This window comes from Cynocephalus volans, chromosome 15, assembly GCF_027409185.1.
Source record: "Cynocephalus volans isolate mCynVol1 chromosome 15, mCynVol1.pri, whole genome shotgun sequence".
NCBI classification, from domain to species: Eukaryota; Metazoa; Chordata; class Mammalia; order Dermoptera; family Cynocephalidae; genus Cynocephalus; species Cynocephalus volans.
Genome location: NC_084474.1, coordinates 4,468,289 through 4,486,018, shown reverse-complemented (window position 1 = coordinate 4,486,018; position 17,730 = coordinate 4,468,289). Strand labels below are relative to the sequence as shown.

Here is a 17,730-nt window from a genome sequence, read left to right as displayed (position 1 = left end):
AAATTTAGGATAAAATGTCTAGAACTTGTCAGGGGAAGGGAATGGGCACAAGGGGAAATTAAATGTTATTTCCTTACCATGCCTGGCTGGTTAATAAAGCAAACAGATGCCAGCAGACCTAAGGAAGAAGTAACCGTGCAATTTGTTTCAAGGTAAAGACCTAGAGGAACTCAGACGGCTGAAACTGCTGTCTTCCTGCAGCCCAATAACATCTGCTTATCAAGACGTGTCATACACTTTGGGTTCCATATTTCACTTCAAAAGCCAAAGACTTCACACAATCCCCAGTACTTAGGATCTTGGAGGAAGTTTAAGTTTCAGATTAAATTTTTAAAAAATTCTAACAATTTTAAAAAATTAGTATTGATGGCACTAAGTCACCACCTACTGGTCACATACTACTACCAAAACATCCAGGCCAAGGGAAAAGAAATACCAAACAGCTGAGAGAGGATGGAGTATTAACAAATGCTGGACATGTATCGTTAGTAAACAAGTCAAAGTATTTTCATGGCTATGAGGTTTATAGAAGAAAATTAGTAGATATGGAATAACAATCAATGTCTACACTTTATAGATTCCCAACACCTTCTCTTCCAAGAAATCTCTACTACAATAGAGGTGTTTAGTACCTTGAAGCCCTGTTCATGCCTAAATTAATAAACCTGAGAAGCGGGTCCAGGGAACGGGGAAAGCACTAGAATAGTCACCTGCAGCTTTAAAGGTTTTGTCTTTTACACCGTGGGGAAAAATAATTGGATTGATCAGGACCTTAGCTCCCACAACCTTAAAAATGACATTCATATCAACATCCCTACCTTCTAGAGGTGACTAGAGAATCAAACTATACATATGGCCTCAGGCTTTACAGCTGTACAAAAGTAGTAAACACCCCCAAGTACATGAATTCCTTACTAACCACTTCTGCTGAGGCATGCACGGCACAGCATTACTGCAGTTATCACAAAGCTCTTAGGACACAGACTGGTAAAACTCGACTTTATTAAGCTGTAAACAGAGAAGCTACTTTTGCACATTAAACATAGAACTGGCAGCTCCATTGAGACTCTGCACTACCTGTGCTACCTGACGTGCTGTTGGGGAGCAGCAGGTGCTCTGCAGCACCTGAGGTCTGCCACACACAGGATGGGAAAGCTACTTCACATGTGCTTAGGCCTGCTAAGGTCCCATCCTCCAGATACTTTATTTCTTCTTAGGTGCCTCCCTTGAAATAGGAAATAAAACAACTTCCTCTAGGAAATAAAACAGCTGTACTTATAAACCTAAAAAATTTCAGGGACCAGGCTTAGTGGTTTCCTGTGACTTAGGAAACCTTAAAACCTTTGGAGCCTCCAGAAGTGATATCAAGTGTCCTGGAATCCACAGGCAAAGACGTATCCCCATCGCAGTAGGTGTGTATACGGGCACAGAAACCCAGGACAAATTCCGGAGTGACAGAGCAGGAAACGTGCAATTGTGTACAGCACGGTTTATCCCAGAGGATAAACTCCTAGTTTGATATTCTACTTCTGGTACTTAGTTTTGCTTCACAGTGGTTTTCACAAAGCAAACCACTCCACTGTGAAGCAAAACTAAGTCCCAGAAAGAAAAATAAAACGAGCAAAAACTTCGCACAAGTATTTGGAAACTTTAAAGTTCTAAGGCTTGGAGAGAGCATAGGTCTTCCTTTTTCTCCATGCTATGCACGAAGCAGAGCACAATATCATTCCTTAAGCTGCAATAATAATGTTTAAAAACCTGTCTTTTATACAAACATTTAAATGGGTAACAAACACAACTAGAATAAAAACAACCCATTGGGAAAGCCTAGAGTTGCCTTTTTGTTGCCATGTTTCTTAAACTGGGCTGGTTACACAAGATCAACATGGCCTATCCTCCTACAGCATGAATTTTATTCACAAATTTAGGAGATTTTTTTTTTTTTTTATTCTTAAAGCAAAAATGGACTAGTAGGTATCTATGGTTAATAAATATAGACTAGGGTATAGAACAAACTATTGAGGAAAGGATAACTTTGCCACACAGCTTCAAGGATCAGCTATGCCTCAGTGGTGAGCATTTTTACTTAGGGCTGCAGATGGGAAAGTTTCAGACAGGAAGGTTTGGATCCAATACCAATCTAGCACTGATGAATGTAAACATGAGATCACTTGGTTATGGCTGTGGTCTCCCTTCACAGAAAATGACTTGGCCATCTCTATTGCAATATCATGACACACAACATCTGGCTGCACTGGGGGTTATGGGATTGACTTTTCTGAAACTCTCCTACTTTTTAGAAAATCCTATTGAGGAATAAGGTTACAGGAAAAAGGCTGGTGGGTTCTATAAAGTGAAGTGAGTACCACTGTTTTGGGTTAGGGAAAGAGGCATTTTAGGCAACCACCACAGGAGGAGGGCAAGTCACCTGCTCACTGAAGACGACCAAATGCTGAAGGCAAGTGACAGCATCTGAAAACTAGTCTGACATCATCACAGACTTCAAGGGAAAACCTGATTCTACCGGAGTTTCCCACGTCAATAGTGGACTCGAATTTACAAGTCTCCAGTTCATTTCTAAAACAAATGCTTTTCATATGACAGCGGAGGGAAGAGAAACCAATTCCACTCTATTCTTCCCAAGCCTCCTTAGGAGGAGTCTCATCACTGCTCTTGACAATCTTTCATTTTACTATGTCTCCGCACGACTCTTCCTTAATACTGTTTCCTCCCTTCTCTCCCTCACAGATTAGATCCTTAACTGGCCTTTCTGAGACTTACATTCATTTTACTTCCAACCTTTCTTTCTTTCTAATCTTTCTACCTTAAAAAAAAAATTCCACAAAAAAGTCTTTCATTGGCTTTAGATCATTAAAGCCTAGCAAGCAACAAATGCTAGTCTTTTTCTACGTTAAAAACAGTTAATGTGGCGTCCAGCGTCTCTGTCCTCCCTCATGCATCTCTTCTTGGAGAGCTGAGTTGGTGCCGACCTTGTTTCAGTTCTGTCCAGCTCTCCATGGTGAACCTCCTCTCTCCTGCTTAGTCCCATGGCACTGAAGGCAGAGGAAAACAGGGAGCAGGTAGGTCCAGAAGGGGACTGACCTAGGAGACAGGCTGACATTTTTTACTTTTAGACAAGAAATGAAAAAGTGTTCACGACTGTTCCTTCTGCAAAACTCTCCCTTCACGTTCGAACTTGGAATTTCCCAGCTTTGGTCATGTATTTTATTCCCTTAAAGGGTTTGTACTTTTCTCCATACATATCCAAACGGTTCACTTTGAGTCCTGGAAGGAAGGGATGGGATGGAGGGAGGAAGAATAAGACATGAGTATTATTCAAAAGAAGCAGGTAGCATAAGTGTTTCCATTCATTTCAGTCCAAAAAGATTAATGGGATAAAGATAGCTGTGACAAGGAACCACTTCTAGAGTGAACAGTCTCTGCTCTTGGGACATATGCTGAAAACTGCTCCAACAAGAAGCCTACCCCACAAGAAGACCCGCTCCTAAAGTGGCAGGCGCAGAACGTGATATGCAGACTGGGATGAGAGCGAGGAAAAAATAAGACCAAGTTATTGGACTGAGTAAATGATTTAATTAAAATAAATGAATTAAAATGTAATAAATTATAATGAAATGAATAATGAAAAATGAATAAATGAATGCATCCTAAGTAGTCTCACCATACTAAGCATAAAATACATTGTAGAGAGCTTTATAGTTTATTTAATGTTTTAAGATGGAAAAGCTTATAATTGAAATGAATTCTAATCACTTAAATGAGACAAGGCCTGTTGGTAAAGAAAAATTGGAACTTCATATACAGCTAAAGTCACCTCCTTTGTACCTCACAGCGTGGTTCTAAAGATTAAATAAGAAAATACATGAAAAGAGCTTTAGAAAGTGCCTGGCACATAGCAAATGCCCAGTAAGTAGTAACTTATTATTACTGTCATCCTAAGGCAGGTGCAGACTACAGGGGACTGACCTGTATAGCCCCAACAGTTCCAATTGAGAGAAAGAAGTAGAAATTATTCTTTTCAGTTACCAGCTGGGAAAGCAGAAGCATTCTCATACTGAAAACCTTGGGAGCCTGAAATTAAAACCCTAGGATGACCCAACAAAGGCCTGGGAACACTTCTGTCTACTAATACCGTTTCTTTCTCATTTGCATTCTAGATACTTTAAGAGGTTACTTAGGCCAATTTCAGAGTAAAAACTGTAAACTTCCCAGAAATGTGCTGGAAAAGATTTTACTAATGATTACATATCAAGTAACAAAACCAAACCTTTTAAATAAAGAGCCACGGGAAGGCTTCCTGATGTCCATGCCTTATAGGAAAAAAAGCCATTTCTGTTCCCTTCAAAGCCACATGAGCTGCGGGTCACTTACCAGAAATGGCCAGCTGCTGGATTTTAAACTGCAGGTTAATTGTGGGATTTTCATCTGGTTTAGAAGCTCCTGCCTGAAGACTCACAGTCCCCTTCAAACTTGGTAGCTTTTGGGGATTTATTTTTCCTACATCCCAAGACAGCATCTTCAAAGAAAACAAAAAAGAAGTGGTCTTTCTAATAAGATAATTAATTACAGAGGAACCTTCATCTGAGGTGGGCGAGCTCGAACCTCAGGCACCTGTTCACAATATTATAAGCTGCTCTCTGTTTTTCAATAGAGAATCCTATTTGTTACCGTAAGTTATCTCAAAGTAGAAAACAATGTCCTTTTGATTAATCTCATCTTTCAAAACAAGTCATAAATTACATGTGGGGAGCTCCTGCAGAGTTACTTCTACTTAACATCAGCAGTTTAAAATGTCCTGCTTATTCCCCTACCTTTGTGACTGGGTCAAATGTGTGTGTCCCCTGTGATGGAGTGAGGCTCATATTCAGGACTCCTTTGGGCATCTGGCTGGTAACAATCACTCCCTCTATGGTCTTCCCCATGGTCTGCTTGGGTCCCACTGTTATTTCAAAGCGTCCAAGTGAGCTGCTGTCCCGGAAACTGATGTTATGTTTGACATACACTGGAATTGCAACCAGACTGGAAGAGAGAGAGACAAAAAGTCTACTTCAACAATGTACTGGAAAAATGGCAACATTTCCTCCTTTCACATTATGCTTTTCTTTCCCTTTTGGCAGACTTTTCTCCCCTACTTATTTCCCTACTCTTTACTCCTTATCTTAAAAAACGAACCCAGTAAACTTTAATTTTTGAAAAGCCAAGATGCTGTCTAGTAAGTAAACTAACTTTTCTAATAACTCTTTTGAATAATATAAACAAAATCAAAGAGTATTCAAGCCTACAATGAAAAAGGCATAATGAACAAAAATGCTTTAATTTGTGACATGTGACCAACACTATTTATACTAGGGAGAGTAATGCTCATACCTGACAGTCCTTTTATAATTTCTTAAAGGAGCTTTCATCTGACCTCATTTGATCCTCACAAAAGGTAAGGTAGGCTGTCATGATTTCACAGGAGAGGGAAGAGACTCAGAGAAGTCACAGAATATTTCTGAAGTAATAACATTCCTAACATTTATTGAGTACTCCTATGTGACAGTCACTATGCTAAATGCTTTCTGTCCGTTTAATCCTTACCTCATTTAATCCTCCCAATGAGTACGAAGTAGGTACTGATTTTACAGATGAACACTGATGTCCTCACATTCAATTGAGGTTAAATGACTTATCTAAGTAATATGTCTAAGGTCATATACACTGAAGGTGGGATTTAAGTACAGGCAGTCTGATTCCGAGACTTTTACCTCAAGCAAGCAGATACTTTCATGAATGATTTATTCCAAATCACACACAAAAGCAATGGTGATGCTAAGGTCTCCTGGCTCTCTTTAGTCTGCATACTTTCTACTATAAAATAATGCTTCCAAAATCTTTTAGACTCCAAATTAAAGAGAATGTTCAAGACCAAAAAATCACTGCATTTAATGCTTTTCCATAGAATAGTTTAATGGGTGGAGGGTATGCCCATATTCTAATTTGAGAAAAAAAAGTTCTTGTTTAGACATATAAAAACAACGAAAAATAACAGCAGCAAACTTAATGAGAACTTATTTTGTGTTAAGCACTACTTATATTCTCTTATTCAATCCTTATAACAAGGTACTTTTATTATTTTTGATTTACAAATAAGAAAACAGAAACAGAGATGTTAAGCAACTCACCCGAAGTTACCCAGTTAGTAACTACAGAAGCTGGAATTTGAACCCAGGTAACTCTAGAGCCTGCATTCTTAATCACTACAGATATTGTTTCCACATACGTATAGAAAGACAGATTCCATCCCTAATTATAAGAGCTGCTTACTTCTGTGCACTGACATGGTAAGAGAGCAGGCGGAAGTTTCCATCAGGAGGGATGAAGGAGAGGATGCGCTCAGACTCCCAGCGCTTGAAACGAACACAAGGGTGGAAGCTGACATCATCCAGCAGCCTGGGGTTCTGCGGGTGTCAGGCAAGGAAGAGCAGGAAGTGTGAGTTAAACATCTGTTATTTCCTGAAGGAAATGTAGATGTTTTTATTAACACACACACACACACACACACACACACACACACACACACACACTCTCTCTCTCTCTCTCTCTCTCTCTCTCTCTCTCTCTCTGTAGTTATTTATAGAAAATTCAAGCCCAGTATAAGCTTTGTGGCTGTCCTAATTAGTTCTTCCTGTTCTATTCCACTCTCACCACTCTGTCTTTCCAGAAGCATTTAATTTCTCATCCCAAGAACTCAATCTCTAGCCCAGGATTTTACCATGAAGGAGAGTGTAAGGTCTGGCATTCCAGTCAGCTTGACACAGGAATCAATCACCCCCTGGATCTCAGCAGTAATTGTGGAACCTGAGACCAGAATAAGACAAAAAGCATATGAGACGATTGAACACTTCTCTGTCCTTCCCAACTAGCTTATTTCTTCCCTCCCTCCTTTCTTTTCTTCCTCCCTCTCTCCCTTTCTTCCTTCTGTCCAGCCATCCAATTCATTTATCCAATCCATTTGTCCATCCTTCCAAATATTTATTAACTGCATGTGAAGTATGAGACACTATGATGAAGTAGTGGGGATAAAAAGACCAAGATACTTATTGGCCTAAGGAGTTTCCCACCTAGTACCAGAATCAAAGAGTGCCACTATCTTAACCAATGGTTCAGAAAATTTCCCATCAGCAACTGCTCTCCCTAAGGTCACCAGTGAACTTTGCAGCTAAGTCAAATGGACACTTTTGGCTCTATCCTACAGGATCTCTCTTGTCATTGTTGACCACTTCTTCCTTTTCAAACGCTCCTCTCTCCTCACCTCTCCTAGTTTTCTCCTATTTCCCACCTCCTCTTCCTTAGTGTCTTCTGCAGGTTTCTCTTTCTTTGCAGGTTTCTCTTAAAAGTCTATGCTTTTTCACAGTTCTGAACTTCTCTTTCACTCCACACTCTCTTCTTGGGTTACTTTACCTATTTCCCAAGGTTTCAATTTTCATTTATGGCCAACTGTTTCCTATTTTTCAAGTCCAGCCTCACCCCTGCCTAGTGGGACATCTCCACTTGGATGTCATAGAGGTACTTCAAACTCCACCTGTCGAAAAGTGAACCCATTCTTACTCCCTGGACTGCTCCTCCTATTCTCCATGTCTTTCTGATGACATCTACCCTCTTGTTTAAGCCAGAAACACGGATGCATCCTTGACTATTTTTACGTTCTCAGTCCCCATTTCCAGTCAATTCTCAATCCCTCTTTTTTAGGACTTACATCTCTAGATATATTCGTTCCTCCCCATTGTCACCACCATCATGGAGATCTACATTTTGTGCCTCAACTTCACAACAGCCTCCTAAATGTTTTCCCTGCCTTTAGTTTCGCCCCACTTCAAGCCACCCCACACTGCAACTGGACTGACAGTTCTAACCTACAAGTCTGATCAAGTTATTCCCCAACATAAGACTCCTCAATTGCTCCCAACCATCCTCCTTAAAATGGCACACAAGGGTCTTTATGATCTGTCCAGCAATATATATATATTTTTTACCTTTTCATTGAGGTAAAACAGTAAAATGCAAAAATCTTAAGTGTATTGTTCAGTGAACTTTTAAATATGTACACATCTATGTAAATACTATCCACATCAAGATATGGAACCTTTCCAGCAACCCAGCATGCTCCCTCCCTCTGCCTATCCTAGTTAATCTGCACCCCCCAAATTGTGACTTTTATTACCTTAGATTAAATTGTGTCTGTTTTCAAACTTCACATAAATGTAATCCCTCACTGTATATAATCTTATGCATCTGACGTTTTTGCTCAATATTGTGAGGTTCATTCATGTTGCTGGGTGTATCAGTAATTCACCCTTTTTCATTACTGTATAGTATTCTACTGCATGACCACATCAAAAATTACTCATCCTTTCTACTGCTGATGGACACGTGGGCTAACATGAGACGCTGAGCAGCATCACTTGCTTCTCTTCCCGTGACTCTCGGCCCAGTCATCTGAACTGCTTTAGTTCCCAAGAATATTTCACTTATCTGAGAGTGTTTGTCCACACTTTGCTCCCAAGTCCATGCAGGTCTCAAGAACTTCTGTTCTTTCCATGGATGAAACACAAATACTGTCACCTCTCTGTCCACTTTGCTCAAAATGGGTGCGACACCTCTCACATGCTCCACCTTCTTTCCTTTCTCTCTCCCTCACCAGACTTTAATTACACTTGCTACGGCCACAGACTATGTCTTATTCATCACCAAATGCCCACTACCCAGCACTGTGCTATATAACACAAGTTTTCAATAAACATTTGTTGTATGAATAAGTTCACTAATTTGAAGAGAACTTTCCACAAAGGTCTAAACTCTAGGGCTGCTAGTCATATTTACCTAGTTCAGGATAGAGAGAAAAGAAGGCTCCCTAAATTTCAGTGATTACAACTTTAGTTCTGCCATCAGAATGGAGAGTCAAATACTTTCCAAAAGGAAATCTGATCAACGAGAGGTTAGTTTGTTACTTCTCTATCTTTTTCTTCTTTTTTAAAGATGACCGGTAAGGGGATCTCAACCCTTGACTTGGTGTTGTCAGCACCACGCTCTCCCAAGTGAGCCAACAGGCCATCCCTATATAGGGATCCGAACCCGTGGCCTTAGCGTTATCAGCACCACACTCTCCCAAGTGAGCCACAGGCCATCCCTATATGGGATCTGAACCCGTGGCCTTGGTGTCATCAGCACCGCACTCTCCTGAGCGAGCCTCGGGCCGGCCTGTTACTTCTCTTTTTTATGCAAGAGGATAAGATCTCTAAAACAAGTGGGAGAGAAACACTGGACTGCATCGTAACATTAAATTCCATTCCCAGGACCTGGCACAGTGTTTGACACAAAGTAGGCAATAAATTAAAATGAATGACCTTTCTATTTTCATATTTCTGAGAACACATGAAAGCACCTACCTGATTTATCAATAATGGCATCAATCTCTTCAATTACATCAAAATAGGCCTCGTTGTTGGTATATTTCACTCCAGTCCTCCGCCAAGGCACCACTGACAGCTGCCCAGTGGGAAGCTGGTCACCCACATTGGTGCTTCCTGAAATAATTAACATTACTGTACTTTACCAATCTGGTTCTAACAGCCACAGGACACTCCCCAGAAGTTTCTATGCTCCCTACTACTCATGCACTCAAAGAGCTTTCAAACACAAGATGAGATCTTTCCCAACTTCTATATAGGGTAATCTAATCTGTTTTAAAAACTCGTCATCATCTGGTCTGCATTCTTAAGCAGAATAAAGGTTTTTTAAAAAGTTACCTGAGAAACAGATATCATACTTTGGTTTTGAAAGTAACCTGACCTTAGCATCTCAAATTCTACAATAGCTTGCAGCTTAAATAATGTATTGGCTTCCAGCAGGGTTTGTAATCACACAGAGGTATAAAATTTTCATGAGTAAAAACAGTATTCTAGCTTGAGGTAGGTTCTTGGGTACTGCAGTGGATTGAATTGTCCCCCCAAAACTCACTGAAGCTTGAATTGTGTCCCCCAAGCTTCATGTATTAGAAACTTAGCCCCACTGTGACTGTTGAGAGGATGAGAAATCCTATTATGGTAATTGAAAGGTGGAACCTTGAAGAGGTGATTAGACTGTAGGACCATGCAGTAGTGAATGGATTAAAAACGGTGGTCAGGGGCATGGTTCTGAGGGCTTTAAAAGAAGAAGAGGAGAGTCTTTCTTTCTCTCTCTCTGCTTCTACCATCTTGCAGTGTGAGACCTCTGGGACACTGTCTCCACGACCAGATGGACTTTGGACTTCCCAGCCTCAGAACTGTAAGCAAATAAATTTTGTTTTTCTTTATAAATCACCCAGTTCCAGGTATTTTGTTATAGCAACACAAAATGGACTAATAACAGGTACATTTATAGTAGGTATTAAATGTCTAAATCAACATGATCTGTCTCATGCCAATACTCAAATGTAGAAAAAGAATATAAATTAGATCATTCCCAATCCTTCAGTGTTGCAGATCAATTCCCTAACTTGTTTTTCCCCCAACAGGCATCAAAAAAAATTTTTTTAATTCAAAGGTTTTATACTAAAATAATACAATACTATAACTAATTTAAATTTTACTTCCTCTTTCCATTGTCTGGATCTTTTCAATCTGAAGAAAGAAACACTAAACATGTATATTCAGCATGTTTGCAAAACATTTCAGCTTTTCAATAGTGGTTCTCAGGTATCTTTTTCTAGATTTAAGTGGCATACAGGCTTAAATGACTTCATAATACTCATAAATGACTCAGGCACTAACAAAGCCTTTAAGGCTTAAAATAAGCTTAGAATATTTTTTAAAAACCATCAAATCTGTTTTCTTAAGAGGCAGCACTATGTATTAAAATATATCATCAAGCTATAATAATTAAGGCAGTATGGTAAGAAGGCAGGAAAGTCTAAAAACATACCAAGAATCCAGAATGACTTAGTGTAAGATAAAAATACCATTTTAAAATATGGAAAAAGGATAAATTATTCAATAAATGATGCTAAGAAAACTGACTGTTTTGGAGAAATAAACATAAAGCCTTACCTCATACTGTATACCAAGATAATTTTAAAATGGATTAAAGAATTAAATATAAAAATAAAACCATAAAGGAACTAGAAGAAAATACTTTTATACAAGACCTTCTTTTCTCCAAGATCAAAAAGACATTCTCCTATGTCTTCTTCTAATACAGTAATTATAAAGTATGTTTGTGTTTAATTTCTTAATCTAGCTGTAATTCCCTCTATATATAGTATAAAGTGGAGAAACTTAATTTTTTTTCCATATCAAAGCTGATTGTCCTAATACAATATATTCAACAACTGGTCCTTGATCCACTGATTTATGACCACAACTATGTATATCAAATTCCTATAAAAGCAAGGGTTTGTTTCTGGACATTCTTTTTTACCCCAATAATGTATTTCTCTATTACTGAGTCAAAACCATATTTATGAATTAGCAAAACTTCACAATATATCTTGTATCTGTTATGACACATATTCTCTTTTGCTCTTTTTAAAAAAAAAATTATTTTCAAAACTGTCCTGGCTCTTTTAGTACGTCTACTCAATGAATTTTTGTCTTAGCACTGTATGAACTTAATATGTCTTGATATTTCAGAGGGCAAATCCTTCCAACTACTTCGTACTTCTTTTTCAAAACTGTCCTGGCTATTCGTGCACTTTTTAAAACGTATTTTTCAATCAGTTTGTCAAATTCCATGAAAACTCTTGTTTATGCACTAAACAAGACCCAAAACGTAAAACCTAATGAGGTAGAATGATTAATTTGACTAAATCAAAACATTTAAGATATGGCTAAACAACATCATGTACAATATTAAATGACAATATACATGATAGTTTAGTATCCTTAAATGAAAGAAGTTTTTAAAATAAGTATGAAAAAAGAAAAACATTTCAATTAAAAAACATGGGCAGGCTGGCTGGTTAGCTCAGTTGGTTAGAGCATGGTACTAGTAACACCAAAGTCCAGGGTTCGATCCCCGTACCAGCCAGCTGCCAAAAAACAAAAAAACAAAAAACAACCAAAAAAAACAAAGGCACAAAAAAATGGGCAAAGGACACAAAAAATTAATTCACAATAGAGGAAAAATAGTCAATAAATACTCAAACAGGTTTTAACTTCCTTAGTGACAAAAATGTGTGTGTAAATAACAAGATATCAACAAACTATCAAATTGCAAAGTTTCTAAAAATTAATAACAATAATAACACTGGGCTTGATAACAGTGTATAGTAATTGCTACTAAAAATATAATTTAGTATAATTTTTGTGGAGGGCAACTTGACACAATGCATTAACGTCTTACAATGTACATACCCCTTTCCCCAGCACTTCCATTTCTAGTACTGAACAGAAATCATCCTAGATGTGCACAAAGATTTAAAGAATGTTAATCCCTTGTTATTTAAAAGACCAAAAAATCAGAAGCATCATAAACAGGGATTGACTAACTTAGGGTCCATTCCATATGGAAGAAAACTATAAAGTCATTAAAAATGATAAAAGAATATCATAATGGGATAACACTTACAAAATATTAACAGAAGTTTAAAAAATATATGTTACTGTTTAAAACCATTCTATCCAACCATCATTCATCCATCTAGAAAAGATGAGAACTATATACACTGGTATGTTAAAAGTGTGCTGGGATTAAGAGTGATTTTCATGTTCTTCTTTGTGCTTTTCTGTATTTCCAAAATTTCTTCTGTAATCAGAAAAAAATTTTTTTTAAAGAGAACACTTCATTTTGTCATTGAAATCAGAGTATTCTCTACATAACAGAAATACTATTTCAGGTTATACTCAAAGACTATAAACAGCAAAATTAAAGCACCTGGACACTTGAGATCCCTAAAGACAACCACTCAAAACAAAGCACAACAGGGTACTGAGCCACACCCAGATGGCAACTCTCTGTCAGTGCCCCTCCTCCATACCTGTTATGGTGTTGACAACCGTTCGGAGGATAGTCGGAGGCTTTATCAGTTCTTTGAGGATGTTTGACTCAGTAGCCAGTGGAAACCCATTGTCAAGCATCTCTTCCAATACCTCATAAACCACAACCACATTGTCTTTGATCACTGGCTCTGAACAGACTCCAAAATAATCCTGGCGAAGATATAATCATACACGTATCACTCAGAGACTATAAAAAATAAGAGACTGCTCCTGAGAATAAGGATCTGGTCCTGTCCACACCTGTTTACTGAGTGCTTCCAGGTACTCTTCCACACAAGGCAAGGGAGCATCCCCACAGTTCTCCTAGGCAACCTGGTTTGGTGGACAGAACTCTGGACTGCCTCATGGTACCGGTGTCATTACTAGCATCTTCTGTAAACTAGAGGAAGTCAACCTCTTTGGGCTAGTTTCCTCAAATAAATCATGTAGAATACAAAACTAAATCTAGATTACTATATGTGCTTATGAATAAGAATTTGAAAAAATTATGCAAAATAACACTTGATATGACATAGAATGTATATAAAAATCTATTTAGCCCCTATTGTTCAATTTCTTAACATTTATGCAGTGAACACAAGTTGAAAGGGAAAAAAATAAATAAGGGGGATGGATCATACCTAAGATGCTAGGATTCTAAGAATTCTTCATCCTTTTATTAAAAAGGCTAAATTTAAATAACAAATTATCTGGGCTATGGAAAAAGCACTGGATTCAAAATCAGAAGACCTAGATTATAATCTTAATTGTTACTTATTAGATTAGGTCATGTTAACTAATTTGGGTCCTGATTTCTTCAATGCTGTAATCAGGATAATATCATTGGACACACAGGAATGTTGTCAGAACTAAGCATGATGGATTAAACCATAACATGTGCTTGGTAAACTATGAAGCACTATGTAAAATGGAATGCATGATGACAACAATGATTTAGGAAATGTTCGTGTCATTCAGTGACTTCAAGCACTGTCAGTAACATCTCTAACAGGACCTCTGAGATGGCATGTAAACCTTCTTAAATTCATCCAATGAAGGGAGATTTACCCTTTTGAGAAAGCTCATTCTATTCCTGGGCAGCTCTGATTATTAGAAAGTTCTTTCTTTTGTTAAGCTGAAATTTGCCCCCTAGCTCTGCCTTACAGAGCAAGTTTACACAACAGCCCTGCCATTATTTAAAGACAACTATAAGCTTTCAGGGCCAAACCCCAAGATCCTTCTACTGTTCATGCTATGGTATGGTTTCCAGGTCATTTCACTATCTTACCATTTCTTTAACATCCAAAGTTGAACAGACTCTACAAGATGTGGTCTAAATTACATCAGATAATGTCAATTAGTGAGATTCTAATACCCAGGTCACTTAGAAGTTAGGCATGTATTCCTAAAACAAAAAGATTTTCTCTTAAAAAAAGAGGATTTAAGGGGGAAAAAGTCATACATTTCCTTCCCAAGAGTGATTTTATTTTAAAAAATCAACGAAACACTTCATTAAGTTTTATAAACTAGGCATCATGTAAAATGAGAAAGTGCTATAGCATAAGTGCTGCAGTTCTATAGCTGGACTTCTCCCGTCACACTCTAGTATAGAAAAATGGCGCTGCCAGAGAGAACTCACAAAGTAAGACACTGAAGTCACTGAGTATCCACTTATTTCTGACAACTCCTGCAAAAATGACAAGCTCTGAAGTACCAGACTTTCAAACTAGAAACTTGACTCTGCTTTCCCTAATTCCTCTGTGGTTTCAACCAGATTAAACAATTTTTCCCACTTCCCATCTCGTAATAAGTTACATAATATCGGCATGGTGCTAACAAACAGCTGTTGAGTTTCACCGGTGGAGCTGTTAAGCTTAGAATGGGTAATGTATGTGGAAATCACAACCAGGCCCATTTAGAGTGATTTAAGATCATAGCTACTGGGTTCTTCTACTTCTAGTTCTTCCACATACTGCGGCTTATAATTCTTAGGTTTTCATTGTGCAAAGGAGCTACTATGCCATATGAAAACTGGAGTCCCAGAATAATAGTACTATCAGACAGTATTTGTAGAAAAAAACTTATAAAACATATTTCTCTTGGGAATGAAAGCTGCTCTAGACATGTGATACACACATGACTGCAAATGAAAGGACTCTCTGACTTGCTTTTTAATTTTTATCGTAATGTCTGCATCCTCATTCTCTTCTCCAGTTCCACAAATCCTGTATTCATGTGACTAATTCCAGACCTTGCGTGACACAAAAGGGCCCCTGCTTCTCATTTATCTTTTGAGTTATGCAAATAACTACAACAGAAATTGAGTTATTCTGTGAGACAGAGGATTCCACTGTCTGAATCTAAATAGTCTATCATCCTGTGCTAGAAATGGTGCTCATATCCTGGCATAACTTACCTTCCCTACACCCTGTATCCCCGACCCCCAAGATCAAATCTATTCCCAAAAGAAAAACTCAAAATGAAAACTGCATCTTGTAAAACGTGCCACTTAAATTGTTACGGGTACAGTTTCCCAATCTCACGTTTGCAACAACAGCTCACCATTAGTACTCACATGCTATGGATAACCACCCCAAACCCAGGATGAAAATTACCGCTGCCGGGGACATTTAAAATAAGCATTACTCAGCTTTTTCTACTTTTTCTTTCACAAAATTTCACACACATCACTTTCTGATGCAACTGAAAGCAATGTAGCTAACAATGCTTTGAGCTGCACCGAGCTTACCATATAAAACAACCTAAACTCCTCTAATTTATGAGCAAACAGTAGAAGCAGAATTACAAAGACTGCACACAGTATCAAGTAGGGTGGCTTTGTCATGCAAAAGGTTCAGAAGTGTTCAATTTGTCATTTTGGATGCAGCCAATTCAATAAATAGAAACAAGAGTCTTAGATAGGAGAACAAGTGAGCAATGTCCGTTTGTTTTGTTTTTTAAGTTTCTTAACTGAGTCTGGATACAATGGAAACAGGACTATAAAGACACTTTACAGTTTACGTACATGAAACTTCCTACATTCACGAACCTGAAACGTGTCCACTACTCGGTGAAGAAACTCAATGACAAACAGAGGTGGGACCTCCGTTTGGATCACAGCCACAAAAAAGATCTTGTGGCGGTAAACACTTAAGAGATAGTGGTGAGGGGTCGGGATAACTGGAGGCACATTTTCTGCCTCCGTGGCTCTCTCCTGCGCCTCAAAAAAGTAATCGCACACAGAACGGCTGACCACGCTCTTCCAGTGCTTCTCCAGAAAAATATCTCCAGAGGAGTTGATCAGGAAAAGACTATGGATCATGGCGGAGCCTTCTTCAGTCCGAAAGCCTCAGGACTCTGCACATTTCACCCCTAAAAAGAGAAGAAGCTACACTCGGTTCCACGCCACCAGAACGCCCTCCCGTCGGTGCGGCAGCCCCGCTTCCCACCTCTGCAGGCAGGCTCAGTCTTCCTGTACCGCAGGAGCCTGAAGCTCCCCTCCGCACGGCTCAGGAAGCGCCAGCCGTCCCGCGCGCCAGCCCCACTCCCGGGCTCTGCCTACCGCCTCCGCCCACGCCCGAGCCCGCGCTCCATCCCCGACGTCGCTCCCCGAGGAAAAGCGGCACGGCCCCGCCCGTCCCTGCGCAGCGCCTCCCGCCACAGGGGGGCTCCCAACGACAGTGACGCGGCTGAGGTGGCGTCCGGGCCGCCGCTCACGCGCACACGGAACGCGCGGCCAGCGCGGAGCCGCCAGCCGCACGACGGCGACGCCGCAGGCGGGGGAGGCCCCGGACGGGGCTCGGCACAACCGCGCGGGACGCCTCGGGTCTCAGCCGGGCCGAGTACCGGCCGCGTGCTGCGAAGACGCTCTGGGGACGCCGCTGAAGAGAGCGCAGCCAGGGCCGTTGAGCCTGTCGCACTGTTTTCACCGGCTCGCTTTCCAACCGCGCGGCCCACCCTGCCCGCACCCGCCGCGCGCGAGGCTCTCTGCCGCCGCCGCCAGGCCGCGATGAGGCCGCCGCGAGCCCCGCTCGGCGCTGCCTCTGCCCGCCCGCCGCCCCGCACGCCCCGCACGCCCCGCGAGCCTCACCGGCCCGGGTCCTCGCAGCACCCACCGCGCCTCCGCGCCGCAGGCCCCGCCCCGCCCCGCGCGCGCCGCTCGCCGCGGATTGGCCGGCTCGCGGGCCACGCGCCCGGGCCTGGAGGCCGCCGATTGGGCGTCGGCTAGCGGCTCCCGATCCCGGCCGATCGCTGCAGGCGGCCCGCGGACTCGGGTCCCCAGCTGGCCCGGGCCGAGCCTCGGCCGTCTCCGATTGGTGCAGTTCTGTGGCTCCGGGCCCTGATTGGAGGTCGAGGACAGTCTGCCGGCCGCCTCGCCCCGGACATCCAATCACAAAGGGCCGGGGCGGCCGCCTTCTGCCTAAGTGCGGGTGCGCCTGCAAGGGTGCTAAGAAGTGTACGTGTGTTGGGGGTGACTTCTGGGGCACGGCTTATCTAAAAGCGCATCATGGGTGATAAACCATGAGCAGTAATACCCCCCCCCCCCCCCGTTAGATGAGTGCATTTAGAAAGAGATGAGCCTTCTCATTTACTTGCTGGGCATTGGGTAGAGTAAACGTGATCGGCTGCACAGCTTCCTATTGTGAGGAGGCCTCTTCCAGCCCCAGCAAGACCACCACCTGCTTGACCTTGGGCAAAGCCCCTTCACCTTCAG

General features: G+C 40.9%; 1 protein-coding gene and 1 non-coding gene across 3 annotated transcripts; one reads left to right on the top strand and one right to left on the bottom strand.

Moving 5' to 3' along the window:
* Positions 1 to 1,013: 1,013 nt before the first annotated feature.
* On the bottom strand, positions 1,014 to 17,154 carry AP3M2 (adaptor related protein complex 3 subunit mu 2). Of its 2 annotated transcripts, XM_063079670.1 has the most exons (9): positions 17,107 to 17,154; positions 16,066 to 16,388; positions 13,016 to 13,187; positions 9,450 to 9,587; positions 6,776 to 6,861; positions 6,328 to 6,461; positions 4,833 to 5,040; positions 4,393 to 4,537; positions 1,014 to 3,285 (listed from the first exon to the last, which is right to left on the bottom strand). In XM_063079670.1, the coding sequence occupies exons 2-9, from the start codon at positions 16,336 to 16,338 to the stop codon at positions 3,185 to 3,187; spliced, it is 1,257 nt and encodes a 418-aa protein (XP_062935740.1). In that variant the 5' UTR covers positions 16,339 to 16,388; positions 17,107 to 17,154; the 3' UTR covers positions 1,014 to 3,184. The 2 variants fall into 2 exon arrangements, with proteins under 2 accessions (XP_062935740.1, XP_062935741.1); XM_063079671.1 differs by lacking the exon at positions 4,393 to 4,537 and having other exon boundaries at positions 3,254 to 3,285.
* TRNAT-AGU (transfer RNA threonine (anticodon AGU)) lies at positions 11,993 to 12,066 on the top strand. Its single transcript has one exon. It is a non-coding gene; the product is annotated as a tRNA-Thr (tRNA).
* Positions 17,155 to 17,730: the final 576 nt, after the last annotated feature.

What these genes read in the sequence shown, in the direction of transcription:
- AP3M2 (XM_063079670.1), bottom strand. Translation starts at nt 16,338, where the DNA reads ATGATCCATAGTCTTTTCCTGATCAACTCCTCTGGAGATATTTTTCTG. An exon ending in GAGTAGTGGACACGTTTCAG is followed by an intron (nt 13,188 to 16,065) that starts GTTCGTGAATGT and finishes TATCTTCGCCAG; the next exon opens with GATTATTTTGGAGTCTGTTC. An exon ending in TGCCATTATTGATAAATCAG is followed by an intron (nt 6,862 to 9,449) that starts GTAGGTGCTTTC and finishes TTCTGGTCTCAG; the next exon opens with GTTCCACAATTACTGCTGAG.